We start from the raw sequence: 19,585 nt of genomic DNA on the forward strand, positions 1-19,585 counted from the left end.
TTCTACCTCTTTACCTCTCTCAAGTCATCATGTTTACACAAGCTGTTATTGCCATTTCCCCGTTGTCTAACCCTCTGCTGTTTTTCCTCTTTTTTTTCTCTCCCCCCTCTTTCTTTGTCTTTTCACTACTGGTTGGAAATCTGGAAGGCTTGCTCATCGGCGCCAGCCTCTGTTAATCCCCTCCCAAAGCACCTTAGCAACGCTAGGAATTTAGAGATGCTAAAAAAAAACCACACGACGACAACGACAACAACTGTTCTTAACACTGGGCTCATATTGGCAAGAGTGGCCACATCTTGAGATGTGTGTGTGTTTTCCATAAGTAGTTCAGAACAATCTGGATGGGTGTGATAACCAAGGATCTCTCAAGAGTGTGTGTTTGTGTGTGTGCAAGTGCAGAACGTGTGGGTCTGAACGTGTGCACAGAGTGGGACTGCGTGTCTATGTAATATAGTTCCTATATAACAACCAGCAACCTGGTAATCACAGCATGTAGTCACCTGAGATACTTATTATCTAGTCTCTTTACATGTTCCCTCTTTGTCTGTACCACGGCACAAGCTGCACGCTGCTGGATGAGCGTTTGTCTTTGTGTGGCGGGCTGCACACACCTGAACAAGTCAATGAGAGGCTGAAAACGAGTGAAAGAAATATATAAATTATTACAGACTGCAGTGAACAATTTATGTTATTATGGGCCCAACTTTGATGCTAGCAAAATGCATTGATGAAAAAAAATCAATAAAGCAAGGTTACAACACTCACAGCAATTACGACGTCAGTTATTTTTCATTTATTGGCTTTGTGATTTTCACACATCAACACAGATCACCCCAGCACCTTTCGCTTTCTCTACCCAAAATCAATTACTTAGGGGCAATGGTAAAATAATTGAGGGCGCATTTAGGCCTTGAAATTAATACATAGTTTAAATGTTAAAACTTTTCTGTAACTCCTCACTTTGAAGTATTAATTTACCTCTCAAATTGAATATGAAAATAAATGACGGAAAGCACAGTATTTTTTTTATTCTCAGGCTGTAATAAGATGCAAGAGTTTATTTGGTATGTACTCTTTATTCCCCCCCCCCCCCCCCTCCCCAGCCATGGGTGGCTGTGTAAGCTAACAGAAAAAACAAACTGCAAAATGCAAGTGCATAGCACACGTCTATCTCATAAGATGACTTTTAATCCATCAAAAGACAAAACAAAACAAAACACACGGAAAAACCTGATAATAATAATAACAGTAGTTACTTTTCTAAAGCAAAAAATATGTATATTACATGGCGTATACACTCATGCACAAGAAAGATGTTAATAAGAAATTAACAGCATATCCAAACAATACATGTTTATTATAGGGGATTGTGTTCAAATGAAAATGACCTGTTTCATCTGATCCTCTGTTCCTATAGTGGCAGATCTTTACAAGGTTTCTTTTGGGCTGGTCAAACAGCACGTTAAATACACTTGAGGCTGTAGAAAGATTCATTACAGGCATTTTGACGGATTTTACAAATCTGAAAATGCAGCGGGTTCTTGGACAACATGCCAGCTGAGGGACTAAGAGTATTAAGACAGTGAAACTGGCTCCAGTGAAAACCACGAGGGAAGGAGAGCTGCTGCAGTCAATGCAGTTTCCTTTTGTGTGTGTGAGTGTGCATGTGTGTGTTTGTTTTTGCTCAGATGGGCAAAAATATGGGGCTAGGATTGTTTTGTTATCCACAATTTTAAGCGAAAAAAAAGCCACACGATCTGAAGTCATACACTTTACTTGGATACAAAACATTGGGTGACAGGAGAAAGGGGTTATGTAATTAAGGGGTTTCAAGAAGGTAGCATCACAGAGGAAAGAACGAGTTAATGGAAGAAATTTGGGGTTCTGACAGTTGCTGACATTTTCTGAGAGGTCTTTTCGCCCGCACCACCTATCTCCCAGTGCTCATGGTAAAGATGGCCTGCCAGTAAAAGGGATGAGAAGCTATCTGTAAATCACAGTCTCCCCACAGTGATCCAGTTCAGCTGGTCATAGACTTGATGGCCATTGTCCTGGAAGACAGATAGAAGCACAAAAACAACAGATATATGTTACTAATTTGTAGAGGATATCAAAAGTCAGTAAAAGTAAAGTTATTAGCAAAAACACATAAGTATGTGTATGTATATATATATATATATATATATATATATATATATATATATATATATATATATATATATATATATATATATATATATATATATATATATATATATATATATTATAAGCAGACAGAAACACATAGAGTACATGTACATTGTCTAATCTGAGGAATGGTTAAATGCATAGAATATATATTTGCAGAGAAATTAATCAAATTTATCCCACACCTTAAACAGTCTGATGGGTGACAACAATCTAATGGCTGCAGAAACAAATTGAATAGGGTTATAACCATTAGGAGCAATTTATCTGTACCTCTCTGACATTTTCCGGTGACATACACATCCTTCACTTGTTCCAATCTGACCTATCTAAACGACCCAGTGTTTTGATCACTTGACCCAGCAGAGTTCAAAGGGCAGCCGGTTCAAACGGCTATCAGTGCGCTGCAGGTTGCAGTGAGCATCATAAAACTGCTGTTTCTTATCTGAACTCTTTGACCCCTCATTAACCCCTCTCTACTGCTTTGAGAATTATCGCCTGCTGCACATTTGTCGAGGCGGTGAGAGTCACTGAGAGTTTGTGAAACACCGAGCTAGTTGTAACATTTATAAGAGCAAGCATCTTTAGCTTCACTTTGGCAACGCAAGGGTTTTACCGAAATGGAAACAATAGCATTGTAAGATGCTCGCGGCGCTAACATATCTATGCTGCACTGAGGTCATGTGGGAAGGGAAAAAAAAGATTTCCTTAATACCAACTTGTGAGTTTTGACATCTTCAAGAAAGCTGTGCGAATAATAAAATACTGTGAAGTGAAGAAATATGACAAAGTTTTGATGTGCGGCAACCTTATTTGCATGATTTAAAGGATCATATTAAAGTTAAACAGCGGAACTTTCCCTGTTATAATTCAAGCCTGGATATTCACAGGCACCCAGAAACTTTTAGTGACAACGCATGAATGTGGCATAATGTAAGCGGTGGTAATACTCACTGACTTCAGAATCACAGTTTCAGCTGAGGCTGATGGGAATGCCGTTATTTAGCGTTAAATACATAATTTGGTCTGTTAATGGCACATGATGAAAAGGGAGGGGATTATTTGATTTATTTGATGGGAAATATTGCATATGAGCCACATGACTTATCAGCCTCACTGAAGGAAAACTCAGTATATCAACAAAGTCCTCAAGATACACTGGACTACATGGGCAACCTACAGATTATACCTACAGCAACTACTAAGCCATGGAAACCCATGTCACAAAGCTCCCTGTGCACAGTTTTTGTGCTGATGTTAATGTCAGAGGAGGGTTGGAGCGCTGCAGTTATCGAGTCAGTAGAGCACTGGTGATTTTTATGCACTATACGCCTTAGCACTCAGCAACTCCGCTCTGTGGTCTGCCACTTCATGGCTGAGTTGCTGTGGTTTCTAAATGCTTCCACTTTGCCATAATACCACTTACAGTTGATTGTGGAGTATCTAGGAGGGAAGAAATTTCACAAACTGACTTGTCGCAATGGCGGCATTCATTTACAGCACCAAGCTTGAATTCAGTGAGCACTTTAAAATGACCCATTTTTTCCACAAATGTTTGTAAAGGTTGACTGCATGGCAAGGGGCTCGATTTTATATTCCTATGGCAATGGAACTAAAAACACCGGAACAGAGATGTGGCACAATACTTTTGTCTATATAGCATACATTGTCTGAGAACCATGCATCATGGCATTTTGTTTTGCAGATGAAAATATGTTATTGGACAGCTAAAGTCTCTGACCTGCTGGTGCACTAGAGGAAAAGTCAGCAGAAAGCAACAAAAAGACTACGGAGAACATGAATTTTTTCTCAAAATTTCACCTCACTGCTTTTGTTAGACGGTGTCTGAACACCACCTGACATCGTCTACTATGTAAAGAGCATTGAGCATAGAGCATCTCTATGTGTGTCCAAAGCTTCAAAGTTTGTCTCATTGCTTTGTGGGGACCAGCTGGGAAAGAAGAAGCAGTGCTTCTGCATGTACATGCTTTTATTTTTAAATAAGACTTCAATCAACCTCCTGAAATTATAAGGTTCTGTTTAAAAAGAAAAAAAGGTGTTCAAATGGGAGAGAAGAAAAAACAAGATAATAAGTAGGCTAGAAAGAAAACAATATTATTGTACTCAAAAGTACCATTACTTTTGTATTAAAAAGAACTTATTAGAGTCAAAATGCTTTCGAGAGTTTTATAGTTTCCAAATGCTCTCTTAGTTTATTCCCCCACCCCCCAAAAAGACTCAAGGTTATTGCATATATTTAGTGAGGGACAGGAAGCCACTTACCGTGCTTTTATTAACATTCATTCTAAAATCCCCTTTTCTCTCTGGAGCACATGTAATAGTCTGACTGTTGCTGCCAAACAACACTAAGTTTGCTTGTCTTGAAGAGTCCATGAAAGAAACTCTTTGTGGAAGCACTTCTGCTGAGAGAGGGGGAAAAAAAATCTAACAGTAAACGATTCTTCCTTCAAGAGCGCAAACAGGAGTATTTCAGAGGACACTTAAAACTTATCATGTGGCCTTTCCTTGTTGTTGTGTTTGGAACAAATAGGTACTGAGGTATTTTCTTATTTGAGCAAAGCAACACAATGCTTTTGCCTGAGAAAATGAGATTAACTTTTAAAATATCTGGGGGGTTTTTCATTTAAAGAACAAGATTATTTATTTTTAGCAGCAAATAGCTGATTTTATTCATGTTAAGGAACAATTTCTTCATTTCAGAGCCTTAAAAACTTCCCTCTACATCTGTTCACCCATTGATGGATTATGGATTTATGTCAGGTAACAAGGAAGTCTCCAAGAGAAATAATTTCCTTGCACGGTCATAGTAAGTATGACAGGACCAATATGGCAAATGGGTAAAGTTGGGCTTAAATTCTTAAAGGGCTGTACTTTAATACAAATGATATTTTCTTAAACCCAAACAAGTTGTTTTATTATCTAAACCTAACCGAAGTGCTAGAAAACACGAACTAATGAGGAAAAAAGATATTGTTGTTATTGAACTGCAAAGTCCACATAGGGTGGAGGTCAGGGTTAGTGGATGGGTCAACAAAACACTTTTTTATTTCAAAATGCTCTTGTTTTTTTAACTATGTTCCTTAATCTTAACATGTTTAATATAATAAGCTTGATGAACAAGGTCCTCTGCATTACCATAATCCTAACTAAGTTGTTTCGTGTCTCGGCCTTTGCAAACATAGGCAGAAAACAGATGAACCATATTGTGCTCTAATGGGTTGTGTTCAAAGGGGTTAAGCTGGAGGACCTGTCACTGTGCTCGCCAAAGTAATTGCTTACATCTCCTTATGCTGCTGTAATCACTAAACAACTCTGACAGGGCAAGAGTCAAACAGTCAGGGAGACTGTAGAGCAAGCCAGCTCTTACTTTTATCCATTTTAGTTGTGGTAAAAGTCACAAAGTCACATCTGTGAGGTGAGAAAAAATTAAAGAAATATCGCTCTGTATAATGCAATTTAATTAAACAGAGACACAGTGTGAATGATTAAAAATGACCATACAGTTGAATTGACACTTCTTTAAAAGAGTTAAAAAAAATTATATGAACACTATATTCTTCAAGAAGATGGGAATTTATTGATTGTATCTGACTTTTTAAGCAAAGTCGAAAGAATAAAATGCCTCCTGAAAGGACAATCTGATGAATGCCTGTAAAGGTTATACAAGTTTTTCTTTGGTCTTTATTTTTGTCCTAATATAGCTTCAACCTAGGGGGTTTACTTAGAAGTTGTCTGTTGTCTGGCAGATTTTGTTTGGGCCTGACTTTTGTGCCACTTTATGATCGTTCGGCAGTTATTTGATTAATTATCAGAGCACTGCATGCACAGGTGCTTGTGAACTAGGCCTTTACCCCAACGCTGAAATCTAACATAAAAGATAGGATAATTAATTTTTAAACTCTAAACCAATCACATTACTTCACTCCTACCACTAAAAAAGTTGTGCCAGTCAGAGTGGCTCGCCACATTAAAAGATTCCTTTTAAGTGCTGTGTGCACGGTGGAGAACTTCGAGCCCAGAAAGCATGGCACAACAAATCTACAGTCAAAGTGTTTGTGGAAAAGGTGAAAGCTCAGTCATGTCATGTTATTTAAGTATGTTGACACTTATTCTTTGCAACACAGTAATCCAAAAATATACAGAACAGTCAGTATACTGTATGTAGTTTTGAATTTGTTGCAGGTATTAGTAACATGACATCAATCCAATATTTCTAGAAATAATTCTGCATCATATTTTAGCGTGATTAAAATTGTATTTAATAATAAAGCATGAAACACTGCTTTTGCCAGAAAAGTTGAAAAAAGGGTTATGATGCACAGGATTAATGATCTCTGAGTCCCCCTTCACAAACTGGCAGGTTACTGAATATTAATCCAACAGTATGATGTGTTTGAAGCTTCAGTCTGGTCTCATTTCCAAGTTTGTTTAATTAAAGGTAAACACAGTAGATCATTGTGAATGATGACAGTTCTCAAACCAGAAGCTGTATGTTTATCATTGATGATAATTCCCTGCTGCCATCAGAGGGCAACAGGACAGGTCGTTTATTATATTATTTAAGTAACCCAAGGTGGTTTTTCACAAGTACTGACTGCTCTACCGTACTTCTGCAATGCATATTTAAATTTTACACAGTAGGAATGTTTTTTTATGTGTCTTGCATTTCTTATTTTGGACTTCCTATTTTGCTTGCCCCTGTTTAAAGAACCTGCTGAGAAACCCGGTTTCTACCAAAAATATCAGTGAATAGCTTCGCTTCATTTAGATGTAATGCCCACTTGTTTGCAAGTCTCCCACCTGCATGCCATGTACCAACTCTGAATTTAACAGAAACAGATGGAAAAAGCAGGTGTTATGTTAGTTCTGCTGCTAAAATAAAGTGCCAGTACCTGTGCAACCTAAATTAAATACAGCAACTGCCTGTGTCCTTGGATTTAAACTTATTCCTAACAACTTTAATACAGTTTGCTCCTGAATTTCTGCCATTAGGATTTTTTTTCCAGTGCGCGAAGTATCAAATTTCTACATGGCAAATAAGTCTCAGGTAGGATGATGGGGTGGCTGGTTTGGTCTTTAATATAAAAGCCTTTGACACACAGAATCTATAAATCATTTAACTCTATTATGGGAAACTGTTGTTAATTACACATCTCCTACTAATTGTATATGTTGGTATCTTTTACCCATTGCTATGAATCTTTGCCAGTCTTGACTAAATCATGCTAGCCACCTATACTGTGGCCACAGTGGAACATGATGGAAACACAATATCAATATTGAGATGTTGATATGGTGAACAATAGGAAAATGAAATTCACTGGTTGACAGTTTGGTCTGCTGCTGTCGTGGTGACAGAAACTGTTGACAAAAATGTAAGTCATTAAGACATTATTTTTTGTAGAAAGTGATCAAATGTATTGGTGTGATTAAAGAAATTTTTAACACAAGACATTTCAAGAGTTTTTTTTTCCACAGGCAAGGCTGGAGGAGGCTGAGATTGTGTCTTTTGTAACATTTTGTAACATTCTTTCAAAGTTGGATTCATGAAACTTTTTTCAGATGGCATTGGTGAAGATGTAAAATAAAAAAAAAAAAAAAAAAAAGAATACGCAGAAGAGGTAACGGTGTAGCCCAGATGGGAGGGTCGAATAAGCTTTAAAGATTTTAACTTAAAATTTGCAGTAGTTTCATAAATGTCACTCCGTGTTAGACTATTTTTATTAAACGAGAAGGGATAAGTCCAGATTGGTAAAGGGAGACTGCAGACTTGTGACTTTTGTAAAAATCCAGGCTACCATCTTGACTAGGAATCCTTAAACACTTTCATTCAGTGATGGACAGTGAGACCACTCAGTATGCTGCACCCCACCCCCTTAACTTGCATCTTCTACAGACTTATTCTTCCCTTTCTCCTCCTTCCTCCCCCCCAAAATCCCCGGTTCCTGTGGAGTGGCAGGTTTTGTGTGGTCCCCAGCACTGTCCCGTTTTTATCTGTCCTCTGACGGGTTACCCCGGTCCCCCTCGCACCTGCGCCGCTCCCAGGTCCCTACAGGAATGCGCTGGGGCTTGTAATCGCCTTTGTGGGGGCCATTGAGTTGTACGGCTGACTGAAACTTCCCAACCTCACAGCGCGCTGGCCGCTGAATGGGACACAGCGTGGGGCGGCTCTCCAAACCGCGGACCCTGCCAAATTCCTACAGTGGCGCTCCACAATCACTCCCACACAGGCCCCGATATACCGCCAGGCAGGAGGGACGGGGAGGGGTCGGGATGTGGTGGTGGTGATTGTGTGTGTTGGATAGACACATGGAAAAGTCTACATTTAGCTCCAGACAAGACGGACACTTTCTGCGTCGCCACTCCGGATGCACATGGCGCCCCCCCCCCTTTTTTTTTTTGTTATTGTTATTGTAATTATTATTATTATCATCATCATCATTATTGTCACTTTGTGAAGCTGTTACAGTAAAGCAATGATTTGGGGTAACAATAAATGAAGAAGATGTATTTTAATATCTCACCTCTTAAAAAAAAAGTTCCAGTGCAGATGCTATTCCAGCAACGGTGAAATCTGGAAAAAAAAAGCAAATAAAAAAAATGCGTTTGGTGGATGTTGTGAACAAAGTTTCAAAATAAAGCAATTTCTCATAACTTTTAGTACATTTGTGCCGCGTTTCGGTGCATTAGGTCTGTGTGCCGGCATATAGCGTGGTAGCTGTGGGTAGATAGAGCAGCACTGCAGGATTAAGAGGCAGCAAGATTGTTAAACATGTCAACGTGTAATTGCACGATAAGGCCCTTCCGAGGAATTCATTGGCCCAGTTGCTTTCTCTATTCCGCGCTAATCTCGCCCGGCACATTCGCTCTGTGCAATCTGTCTCCATAATCTTCTGTGACAGAGCGGGCGACGAGAGCAGGCTGCTTGGTAATTTTTTTTAGGGAAGGGGGGAGACGCAGAGAAAATATGCAGAGGCGTGATAAAGTGACGCTAATTATCCCCATTTAGGACAGGGAGTGCAAGGGATCGGGGCTTTACGAACAACCGAGTGTGCGCTGGAGCTGATGGCCTCCTAGCACGGAATATATCGGTGGCTACAAGATAAGGGTATCGCACGGTGGAGAGATTTATTGGCCAGCCAGCTGTACGTGCGCGCACTCACACAAACACACATATACTCTTTCTCCCACACGCGCGCGCGCGAGCGCACGCAGCAGTAGCAGCAGCAAGCGCCACATAGCCTGTATACTTTGCACCCTACACTTACCCCCTCTTCCACCTCAAGGTGTAATTTATTCGGGTTAAATTTGCCAGAACGCTCCTCTTTTTAGCCTGGCGATGCGCCGTGACGCGCTCCGCCTCTCCGGGCTTTCAGTGTTAATCCGCATCTCTTCACATCAACAGATAAGATAGAAACAGATGCAAAAACACACGAGGAGGCCATCCCCTGCCATACGGTGCACGCTGTATTGCGGAGATGTCTCCATAGATGCAATTGCTTTCGGGTTTTGGAATTTCAACTAATTTCCAGACATTGTTCCTCTGATTTTTTGCCCCCTAAAAGATTAATGCGCAGCCAGACGTTACATGCTTTACTATGAGGCCTAACAGGTTTAATTGACATACCATGCAAGTCTTCATCAGTGTGAAATAGGCCCTTTAACTATGTATTTGAGATTAATTGATTTTTTTTTATGCCTAAGCAGGCATAAATTCCCCTCATTTGCATGTGTATGACTATTAGGGTATCATATGAGGCCTACAGGCGATAAAAACGGAAAATCTCAAAAACATCTGTGGCCTGTCTTCAGCCTAATATATACATATATTTCTTTTAGATTAATGATAATTATAAAAATGACGCGGGCATCTTATTCAAAATGCAGGTGTTTTTGTCAAAGGTACCAAAACCGGTCCAAAATCAAAACACTACATCTGTGAAATTCTGATGAGTCATCACCAACTCAACAAGCTTGTCTGTAGAGCTGTGACGAGTGGAAGTCAAAATTCAGTCCGAGCAACAGTTTGGACACTGTCAGGTTTGTGCGTCTGTTTTTCATCTAAACAGAGATTTTTCTCCTTTAATTACAATCACGGGTCGTTGGTTCACTCTCAAGTTTCAGTGGTTTTTATCGAACATGAAATTATTGTTCGAATCCCAGTTTGTGCCTCACGCACTTTGCCCACACCCCCTTTCACTTTCCTGCTATTTTGCTCGAGAGTAAAAGGAGCAAACAAGTCCCCCACCACCTTGCTGCTTCTCACATTATGGGAGTAAATAATTAGAATAAAAGCCAAGTAACATAGATTGCATTTATTTGTTAGACGAGTGATCAAGCCTCTTTAAGTGCCGGTTCTTTGATTAGCAAGCTGATGAAAATGCAGCTAAAGAAATTAGGATTCTTGTGAATCCCACCCTTTTTTTCTTTTTACCCTCTGTCGCATTCTAGCTTATAACGTAGAAATCAATATATATAATCTAATAATTCACATATATTATCTGACATCACCATAAAAATAAAGCTAATAAGAGAAGTGAATGCAAGATGAACTGATGGTGCAGTTCGGGTGAAAGATTACTGACAACCCAGACTTCGATTTTTATCCCCTTATTTAAAGAAACAAATAATTTTATCTTTAAAATCTTTTTCTTTCTTTAAGAAATTTTTAGATAGCTGTTCTTTGCTATCCCTGCCTTATTCTTTTTTTATAGTGTGTTCAGAACAGAAGCTGTAAAATTGGAATTTTAAAAAAATGCATCTCAGGAGATCAAACACATGTTAAAAGTGATTAAATAAAAAAAGAAATAGCTTAATATTTTCCTTTAAAAAATGAAATACACAGTGGAGAAGTTGTTCAGTTTTTAAGAGCAGTTTATACTAAAAAAAAAATCTGCTTTCATCGGAAAAGAAATGAAATTCTGGCGCAAGTTTCCGTAAAAAAAATTGCAATTAGACACACTGATTAATATAATAGTAGAATAGATAATGAACTAGTTTCATTTAGAAATATATATATATATTTTTAAAAAGATTTAAGCTGCTCTTGCTAATAAAGGATTAAAGGATTCACATCTCATACGGTTTTGAAAGGGGAAAATGACATGTGCTTATTACAAATATAATCAAATTTCTATTCATAAACGAGAAGGCTTCGTTCATAACACTAACAGGTGGCTGTCATGCTAAATGTTCTTCTTGTGCGTTATGTCATCATAAGTTTTCAAAATATTCAAAATCAAGCTTGTCCTTTTATATTTATATTAAAGGAGAACGCGGGCCACAATCTGGGCCTGCATTGAATATTTAAAAAAATGTTTTCATAGTATTGGAGCCTGCGTGCTACTGAAATAGAGAAAAGCAAACTTTTTAAAAACAATTTATGGACACGTTTCTAAACATGAAACTTCAGCTTCTAAAACAGCATCCTGTTAGTGAAATGGTTCCCTCACAGCCCTACAGGCTGTAGCTTTTACGCGTAATTACGCACAAACAATTGGACCATTTAAAAGCTCGAGGGATCTGTCCACCAGCGTCAAAATTTAAATAGAAGATTTTGTTTTTTGTTTTTCGTGAAGACTTCTGATTCTTGTTACCTAAAACAAAACAAAACACTTCTGTAAGACCACTGTGAAAAATAATCAATCTAAGACGTTCTCTTAAGAATCAAAGCAACATCTTGTGAAATTTATTCAATTATTCTTCATTGCAATATCAGAGCTTTTCGCTCGCGGAAAAGCACTTAAATTACAACAGCGGTTGCCCGTCATCCTTTCAAATATTAAAATTATTCACAATTTACAAGAATTAGAGTGTTACAATAAAAAGAGATGATTTCCAAGAATTATGACACAGGCTTCTGCAAATGAACACAAATGTTTAAAGAAGCTGATTTTCCCATATCTTTTAAAGCACTTTCTTATGATTATGACACTTATCTCATTTTCAAATAACTTACAATAAACTCCCCCCTCCCCACCCCCGACCCCCAAAAATGATGAGACAATTGAAGCAAATCTCCCCAATGTGAAAACCTGGCGTAACCCTCAGCTAAGACTGTGAAATAAAGGACAAAAAAAATAAATAAATGATAGCACAATAACCAATATCTCAGCATCATATTTGTTATATAATTCCACTGGTGGCTATTCCAAAAAAAGCCGAGATGAATATGCTATTTACCCTTCATTTACAATATCATAAACATTCTGTACAAAATGCAGGTAGTTCTCAGGACCGGGGTTATTTTAGAAAAGAGGTAAATATTTGGTTATGGTTCGTTTGCAGTTTTCAATTATTCTATGAGTTCTAAATGTGTGTTAGCGGGACGGTCCCGTTCACTCCAGCCGTGGCGCTCTGGTAATGCTGCGGCAAGGCATGGAGTCTAGTTTGCATTGAGGGGTCCCCCGGCTCTCCGGTAGGTAAATACATGCTTATCATCTCTCTCAAGTCTCCGGGGCAAGGACCCCGTGAGTGTGTGCTGCTGACGGGAGGGCTTACACTCGGCTCCGACTTCACCAGCGACCCTAATGTCCCCATGGCAGCTGAGGAAGAGACGCCGGAGCTCTGGTGCTGCGTGTAGGTGATCCCGCCGTAGCCGGATGGGGAAGCGTTCATGTAGCTCTGAGAGTTCGAGATGGGGCTGTACTGCAGGGCTGTCATGTCATAGCGGTGCATGGGCTGGGGGTTGTGTGAATGATGGTGGTGTGAGTGGTGGTGGTGGTGCGCTCCGCTCCCCGGGTGCTGGCTGTAGGCTAGCTGAGCCTCCTGCATCATCGCTGCGGCCGCCGCGGCAGCAGCCACCTGCCCCGAGTACGCACCGTTCGCCCAGCCGTTCATGTGCGCGTAGCCGGAGCTGGCGGAACCTCCGTGACCTCCGGGGCTCTCCAACCTCTGCCCGACCCCGGATGAACCCATGCCAACCCCTAAACCAACTCCACCGCCACCGCTCGGCCCAGAAAGAAGTCCACCAGCAAGGGAATATTTGTCCTTTTTCAGCAATGTCTTGGTCTTCCGTCTTGGTCGGTACTTGTAATCCGGATGCTCCTTCATGTGCATGGCTCGCAACCGTTTAGCCTCGTCGATGAATGGACGCTTTTCAGCCTCGGACATCAGCTTCCACTCGGCGCCCAGCCGCTTGCTAATTTCAGAGTTGTGCATTTTGGGGTTCTCCTGCGCCATCTTTCTCCGCTGCCCACGGGACCACACCATGAACGCGTTCATAGGTCTCTTCACCCGCTCCTGATTCGCTTTCGACCCGCTATTCGGCCCCGTTTGCCCCGTCGTCGTGTTCGTTTGGGGGCCGGGGGAATGAAGGTCAGTTTCCATCATCATGCTATACATTCACCTGGTTTTTAAACTTCGCCACCAACAGAGAAAAAACAAGTCACTTTCACAACAGGTCAGGCGCACACAGGTACGGGTGCGCTCGAGATGACTGGGCTACAAAATTAATATTCTACCCCAAATTGAAATAAACACGTGATGAAAATTAATCCGAAAAGGCATATAAAATGTTCTCCAACCAGCAGTTCGCCCTGTTTTCGCCTGGGCTGGTTCACATCCACTGTGATAGAATGCGCATTTGAGCCACTTTTCCTGTCGGAGTTGAGAAGTTGGTTAAAGCGGCGGCCATATGATGAGCACTGACAGCGGTTAAATGAGCCACAAGCGGCCAATGAGGCTCTAGCAGCGGAATGATTTGCATGGCGTTTGGTCAGGTGACTAGAGGACCATAGAGGAAGAACACACCGGAGGAGGAGGAGGAGGAGAATGAGGAGGGAGAAAGGAGGGTCAATCCCACAAATAGCACGAGGCATTTGAAATTTCCAAACACGCTCTCGGAGACTTCATCCACAAAAATAACGAAGATTTGTTAGCACTGATGTAGCGGCCAAACAGTGGGTGCAGTCTGTGATTAGGATGAGTCAAACATCTCAATTTATTTATATTTAAAAAAAATAGGTTAGACTATGGCTGCTGATTTTTTTTAAAGAAGGAAGAAATCAGACAGCTTATAAATTAGGAAGCATAAAAGTGTGGGTAAAATTCTTTTTTACCTTCAACTTTCTTCCCAGATTTGACATTGAAAAGACACTTCCTCTCCTATTTAACAAGTTATACTCACATTCGCAACGCGCACTAGAAGCCTGGGCCTCACTATATTTATGCACAGGATTTGCAATACACTCTGCCCCCAAACTAGTCTCAGACGACTTGATGCTGAGCAAGCGCCTCAGATATCAAATTTTAAACCATCTCTCTCTCTCTCCCTCGCCTGTGCCCCCTTACCCCCACCCCCTCCTCCTTCCAGGTATGTAATTAAGGTTTGAAGTAATAGCAGGTGTCAGATAGAGAAATTAAGCGCATTTATAGCTGAAAACTATTTGAAAGAGATTTGGTTAAAAGAAAACTCTTGGTCTGAGAGACGAAGCCCAAGAGAATGGATAGTCGTATAATGACGTGAAATTGCCGGGGCAAAGAGCCATTATCGCCGTCTGCTGGTGATGGTGAATGAGTCCTGGCCACGCGCCCGCGTGCAGCTATAGATGAAAAGAAATACTACACGTAAACTGTCATTTTTAGTGGATATGTTGTGGGTCTGTTAACGCCTCTTATTTAACAACCAGTCAGGTATTCCGTTTGTTTAAAAAAAAAAAATACACGAGAGGGGAAAGCGGTCTGTGTCTTCGAGTCCGCGCATATATAATCCAGATTTCACAGCTGACCTCCCCTGAAAAGCCCAATCAACCTCTAATTGAAAGGGAAAACGAAATACCACTTCCCGCGGCGAGACTAACGATTTAATCATTCTATCGTTCTTTTGCTGTTTTTATTTTAATTGGAGCTTAGCTTGATATGGTTCTCTGTTTAGGACCAGAGGGAGCGAGATCACTCGGACGGATCCGGGCGTTTTTGGTGATAGGGTTAACTTGATGTCACGGTGGTCAATAAACGGTTACAGCGGTCCAGGCAAACGTGGCTTAAGGCCCGAGGGAGATGGCAATGTAATGATGACACCCGGAGAGCTTTGGGGAGGTGAGTGCGAGTGAAGCGATCACACACACGCACTCATAAAAAGAAAAAGAAAATAAGAAACCAATTCTTGTCTCATTATACAGATACAGCGATTTGTCAGTATCTGCTCAATATTAAAAGTCTAATTCATAAAAACATTTAACCTTCTTTTTTCTTTTTATTTAAACATATTTTTAACTAAATAGTGTAAGCACACATATAACACCGCTAATATTAAACCGGCCTATTAATAAATGTATTAAATACATTTTCATGCTTTTCAGATTTCTTAAACCTGCCTGGACCCTGCCCTGACACGACTCTGCTTTAATTCACACCAGTGCTGCAATGCATCAATGCATCTCCAGCAGTTATTTTAAAAAAGTCGACATCCTGATGAAAAGATTAGAATTGTTATCGTTAGCTTTCCTAAATAGCCAATAGTAAGAGAAAATATGACTTCTACTATTACTGTCACTCTTGTTAGAATCATACTATTATTGTCGTTATTTATTCTCCGTGCTGAGTGTCTTTAGGCTTGTACGCACAGGATTAGCCTTTACAGTGACATTGGGACCCTGGTGGCCCCTGTTTACTTTCTCTGTCATTCCCCGTCAGTCACTCCTCTTTTAACAAACCTCCTTTCAAACCTCCTCGCTCCTTTTGTGCGCGGCCTTTGTGACGGGTTGTGTGCGCACTGTGATGATGGTGCGCGACTGGGGCCAAGGGTCAAAGCGGTTATCCAACCCTCCCACCCTCCATGGCCACAAGAAAATAAAAAATATATATAAATAAGTGAACAATTTTAAATAAATACACACAGCTTGCGTGCCGACTCCTCGAGCGCAGCGGCCAGCGGGTGCTATTATGCTTTTTATTTTATTTTTTTTATTTTACTCTGCGTCCAGGAATCAGTCCCACGCAAAGGAACCCCTTAATTAAACAAAAAAATAAATAAATAAATCTTTTGACCGATTATATCTGGCTTCCTCCCTTTCATCATCATCTTCTTCTTCTTTTTTTCTTTTTTTACCCCTTGATGCAGTTAACCTGAGCGGGGACAGCGTTTTTACACGGCTGTGGCTGTGCCCGAGCAGTGCACAAGAGCCGGCGCTCGTGTAACTGGGTGGCGTTAGTTTTAAGGAAGTAAAAGGAGTCCTGAACACCAAGGACACAAAACGTGGAGCTAATTATTCAAACGAGTTTAAGAGACAAAGCATCTGCTCCTTAGCCTTAAATTACACATCCTAAATCTAAAGATGTGACGGTCAGCCCCCCCGCCCCCGCCCTCCCCACAACCTACGGAAAAGTAGAAACACCAAGACAAACATAGAGTCCTGAGTGAAAACAGGCTGCCCCTGGATAGTCTAATGCGTCCCCTCGTATTTTACACCATCAAACAGTTATTCTTGTTTACGGCGAAACAAATGTAGGCGCCAGCGAACCTCATCCGATCTTCTTCCCTCGGAAAAATCTAACTGAGCTGGTTGAAGAGCAACTTGTAGGATCATGAAGCCACAGTGTGAGCTTTGCGCAGCCCCTTGTGGAGCTCACTTGTTCCAAAATAAAACGACAGCCTGCAGCTGGAAACACATATTATCTGCACTGCACTGAACACAAACGCTCCGAAATAAAGGCTGTCAACAAGACATTTATTTCAGCAAGCGGAAACGCCGAATTCAGAAAGCGTTCAAATTCGCTTCACTCTGTTAATATTATAACAATTTTGAGAATTAATTCCACCACGCGTTAAAAAGGCGATTTTACGCACAACAGACAGTTTAACTACAGATTAGATGTATATAAAAATGACTTTCTTGCGTAAGGAATTGTAATATGCAAACTTACGCATGTCCCCCTCGTTCCCTCTACTCCAGACAAAGTGGGAAGAATTCTCCCTCCATGCTCCTAAAGCCGTCCTAAACCCCTCCAAAGCTTCATGTAAGACCGCTACTCCCACTACAATCTGGCCGCTCGAGTGCCAAGGCCATCCGTGCCCGGTGCCCAAACCCACCACTCAACACACACTGAGGGGCAGAGACAAGAAGAAATGACATTTATTATACACTCTAAAAAAGACAATTCCAAGTTATTGTTTCTCTCTGCAAAAAGGGGGCTTGCTTCTAACACAATGAAGCGTCTTTTGTGTGGCACAGAACAATACAAAACAAGTATTCTAATAAATAGCCACTTTTTTGTGTGTGTGATGGTGAGGGGAGAGGAGTGTGTGTGTGTGTGTGTGTGTGTGTGTGTGTGTGTGTGTGTGTGTGTGTGTGTGTGTGTGTGTGGAGGGGGGAGGGGGGGTGCTCTCCAGGATGAATGGGCTGGAGCGGCGGGGTTCTGAAAGGCAGCTGTGCCGCATTCGGAGAGGAGGGGCGAGGACTTGGCGAGGAGCCCCCGCACCCCCTTCGCCTCCTCCTGGATACTGACTCCCATTACTGATCCTGGAACAGAAAATGACGCAAAGGTGGGGGGGAGGAAAAGGGGTGGGGAGGGGTCGGTATTGACTTTGGAGGCTGTTTTTACTCAGGACATACACTGTTTCCTACAATATGATCTTGGAGTCATCAAATATTGTCTCATGCTGTGATGTCCACAGAATCCAATTAGATGCAACCTGCACAGCTTGTAAGCATGTGGTTTTGACAGCTTCTAGGTGGGGAAGGATTTAGCCTACACACACTCACTCATACACACACACACATATAGCATACAAAAAACATGCAACAGCCACACAGCTGGGCTGATTAAAGCTTTCCTATCTACACACAGGTTTACCGTTTTGAGATGCAGCATGTGTTTCACACACATGGTTCGGTCTCCTCCTCTGAACTCACCGTTGATTGCTTCACAGATTAATTTCTTCCCCGGCCTAACCCTCACATGTCCCATTTGTTTTGCAAACACAGGACCAGAGCCCATTTGAGCAGCTCCTTCATTGTTAATGGATTCAGCAGTGCTTCTGCTGCTGCTCCTCCTGTTGCTGCTCCTCTCTCCCTCCAATGCCTGTTGCAGCATCCCTGCTCCAGGGCTGCCAGAACTCACAGACTCCCTGACTTTTAGCTGACGGGTGTCTTTGCTGCAGGCATCCATCTGCCTACTGGGGGAACCAAGGTGGAAAAACTCCTAATAAAAGTAATTTCATGCTTTTTCATTCTTTGCCAATAAAAATGCTCTAGGAATGCTTTCTTACAAACGTTCATTATTGTTTAGTAACCTAATCAGTTTAGAAGGGCACACAGCGCTTATGTTATTATCCCTCAAAATGTTTTTCTTTTTAATTTGTTTTAAAGCGAAAATACATTTCATAGATGCCTAAACATAGATATATAGATGCCAAGATTTCTTCCTGGTGTGCAACATCAAGATAACCCTCAAGGTGTGAGATAACCCACTGGCTTATTGCGTTAAACCACTGGTGGTTAACCAACATTTCCTTTTTTCTAAATCTACTTTCTTCCCAGGACAAAGAGAAGCCACATTGCAGATTAAAACAACTTCTCCATGCTGTCAGGTTTTACCGATTCACCGGTGAATAATATGGGAGATGTGTTGCATCAAATAAGCACTACAAATAAACCACATAAGTGGGAGATTGACACAGAGTGGCAAGCTAAGTAAAAGTGGCTGGGTGAGAGAGGGGGTGGGGTGGGGTGCAGGGTGAGGTTGGGTGAGACAGCCCGAGAGGGAGATAAGATCAAGTTCAGACCTAAAAGCGTTGAGGGAAAAAAGTGAGCCAATTGGCTAAAAGCAGAGGTCTTAGTTCCGTTCATTCTGTCTATCTCGAATCGCAATCATATGGCACTTAAAAATATGAAGACCTCAGTCAGCGATGTAATGTGATGTATCATCTGTTGCATGGGTGGAGAGGCGGTGTTTAGAATAGTTAACCTGGTTTATATGTAGGATTTCAAAATGTATTTCAGTAAATAGCTTAATGTCTTTATTGAGTCTCAAGCAGGATGGTAACCCCAAACTGCCAAAGTGAAAGTGTGTATTTTTTCTTTTTTCCCCCCTGTTTTTTTGACAAAGAGAACATAACATGTCATTCAAATCTGGGGCACTCTTGTCTACAAGCAATTTGTTCTTTTGTTGCTCCATGTGCTCTATTTTCATCTTCTTCTCTTGTTAGAACCGTGAGAGAAGAGCATATAAGGGCTTGATGGAGTGGTGAGTCAGAGACAGGATGACATAAAGAGAGAGAAAAGTGAGAAAAAGAGTGAGTAAAAAGAGCGAGAGAGAGGAGAAGAGAGGGGAGAGAGAAAGAGCAAGCGAGAGAGAGAGACCAAGAAGGCCAATGTCAATCCCACAGCAAACAGCAGCGGATAATCATGGGCTTTAGGAAAACACTGTGTCCATA

The 19,585-nt window shown here is 41.1% G+C and overlaps 1 protein-coding gene across 3 annotated transcripts; it reads right to left on the bottom strand.

Moving 5' to 3' along the window:
* Nucleotides 1-1,162: 1,162 nt before the first annotated feature.
* On the bottom strand, nt 1,163-13,970 carry sox1a (SRY-box transcription factor 1a). 3 transcript variants are annotated; one of them, XM_085433582.1, is made up of 3 exons: nt 12,709-13,970; nt 8,733-8,782; nt 1,998-2,051 (listed from the first exon to the last, which is right to left on the bottom strand). In XM_085433582.1, exons 1-2 carry the CDS (start codon nt 13,549-13,551, stop codon nt 8,762-8,764), a joined length of 864 nt encoding a protein of 287 aa, XP_085289708.1. In that variant the 5' UTR covers nt 13,552-13,970; the 3' UTR covers nt 1,998-2,051; nt 8,733-8,761. The 3 variants fall into 3 exon arrangements, with proteins under 3 accessions (XP_085289707.1, XP_085289708.1, XP_085289706.1); XM_085433581.1 differs by lacking the exon at nt 8,733-8,782 and having other exon boundaries at nt 1,163-2,051; XM_085433580.1 differs by lacking the exons at nt 1,998-2,051; nt 8,733-8,782 and having other exon boundaries at nt 12,210-13,969.
* Between the last annotated feature and the right edge of the window lie 5,615 nt (nt 13,971-19,585).

The sequence above is a fragment of the Copadichromis virginalis genome, linkage group LG16, assembly GCF_057382275.1.
Source record: "Copadichromis virginalis isolate Kocher_CV1m ecotype Utaka linkage group LG16, C_Virginalis_male_GT1.1, whole genome shotgun sequence".
Taxonomy (NCBI): Eukaryota; Metazoa; Chordata; class Actinopteri; order Cichliformes; family Cichlidae; genus Copadichromis; species Copadichromis virginalis.

Bases quoted from the DNA above. Each gene is read 5' to 3' on its own strand.
- sox1a (XM_085433580.1), bottom strand. From the start codon at position 13,551: ATGTATAGCATGATGATGGAAACTGACCTTCATTCCCCCGGCCCCCAA.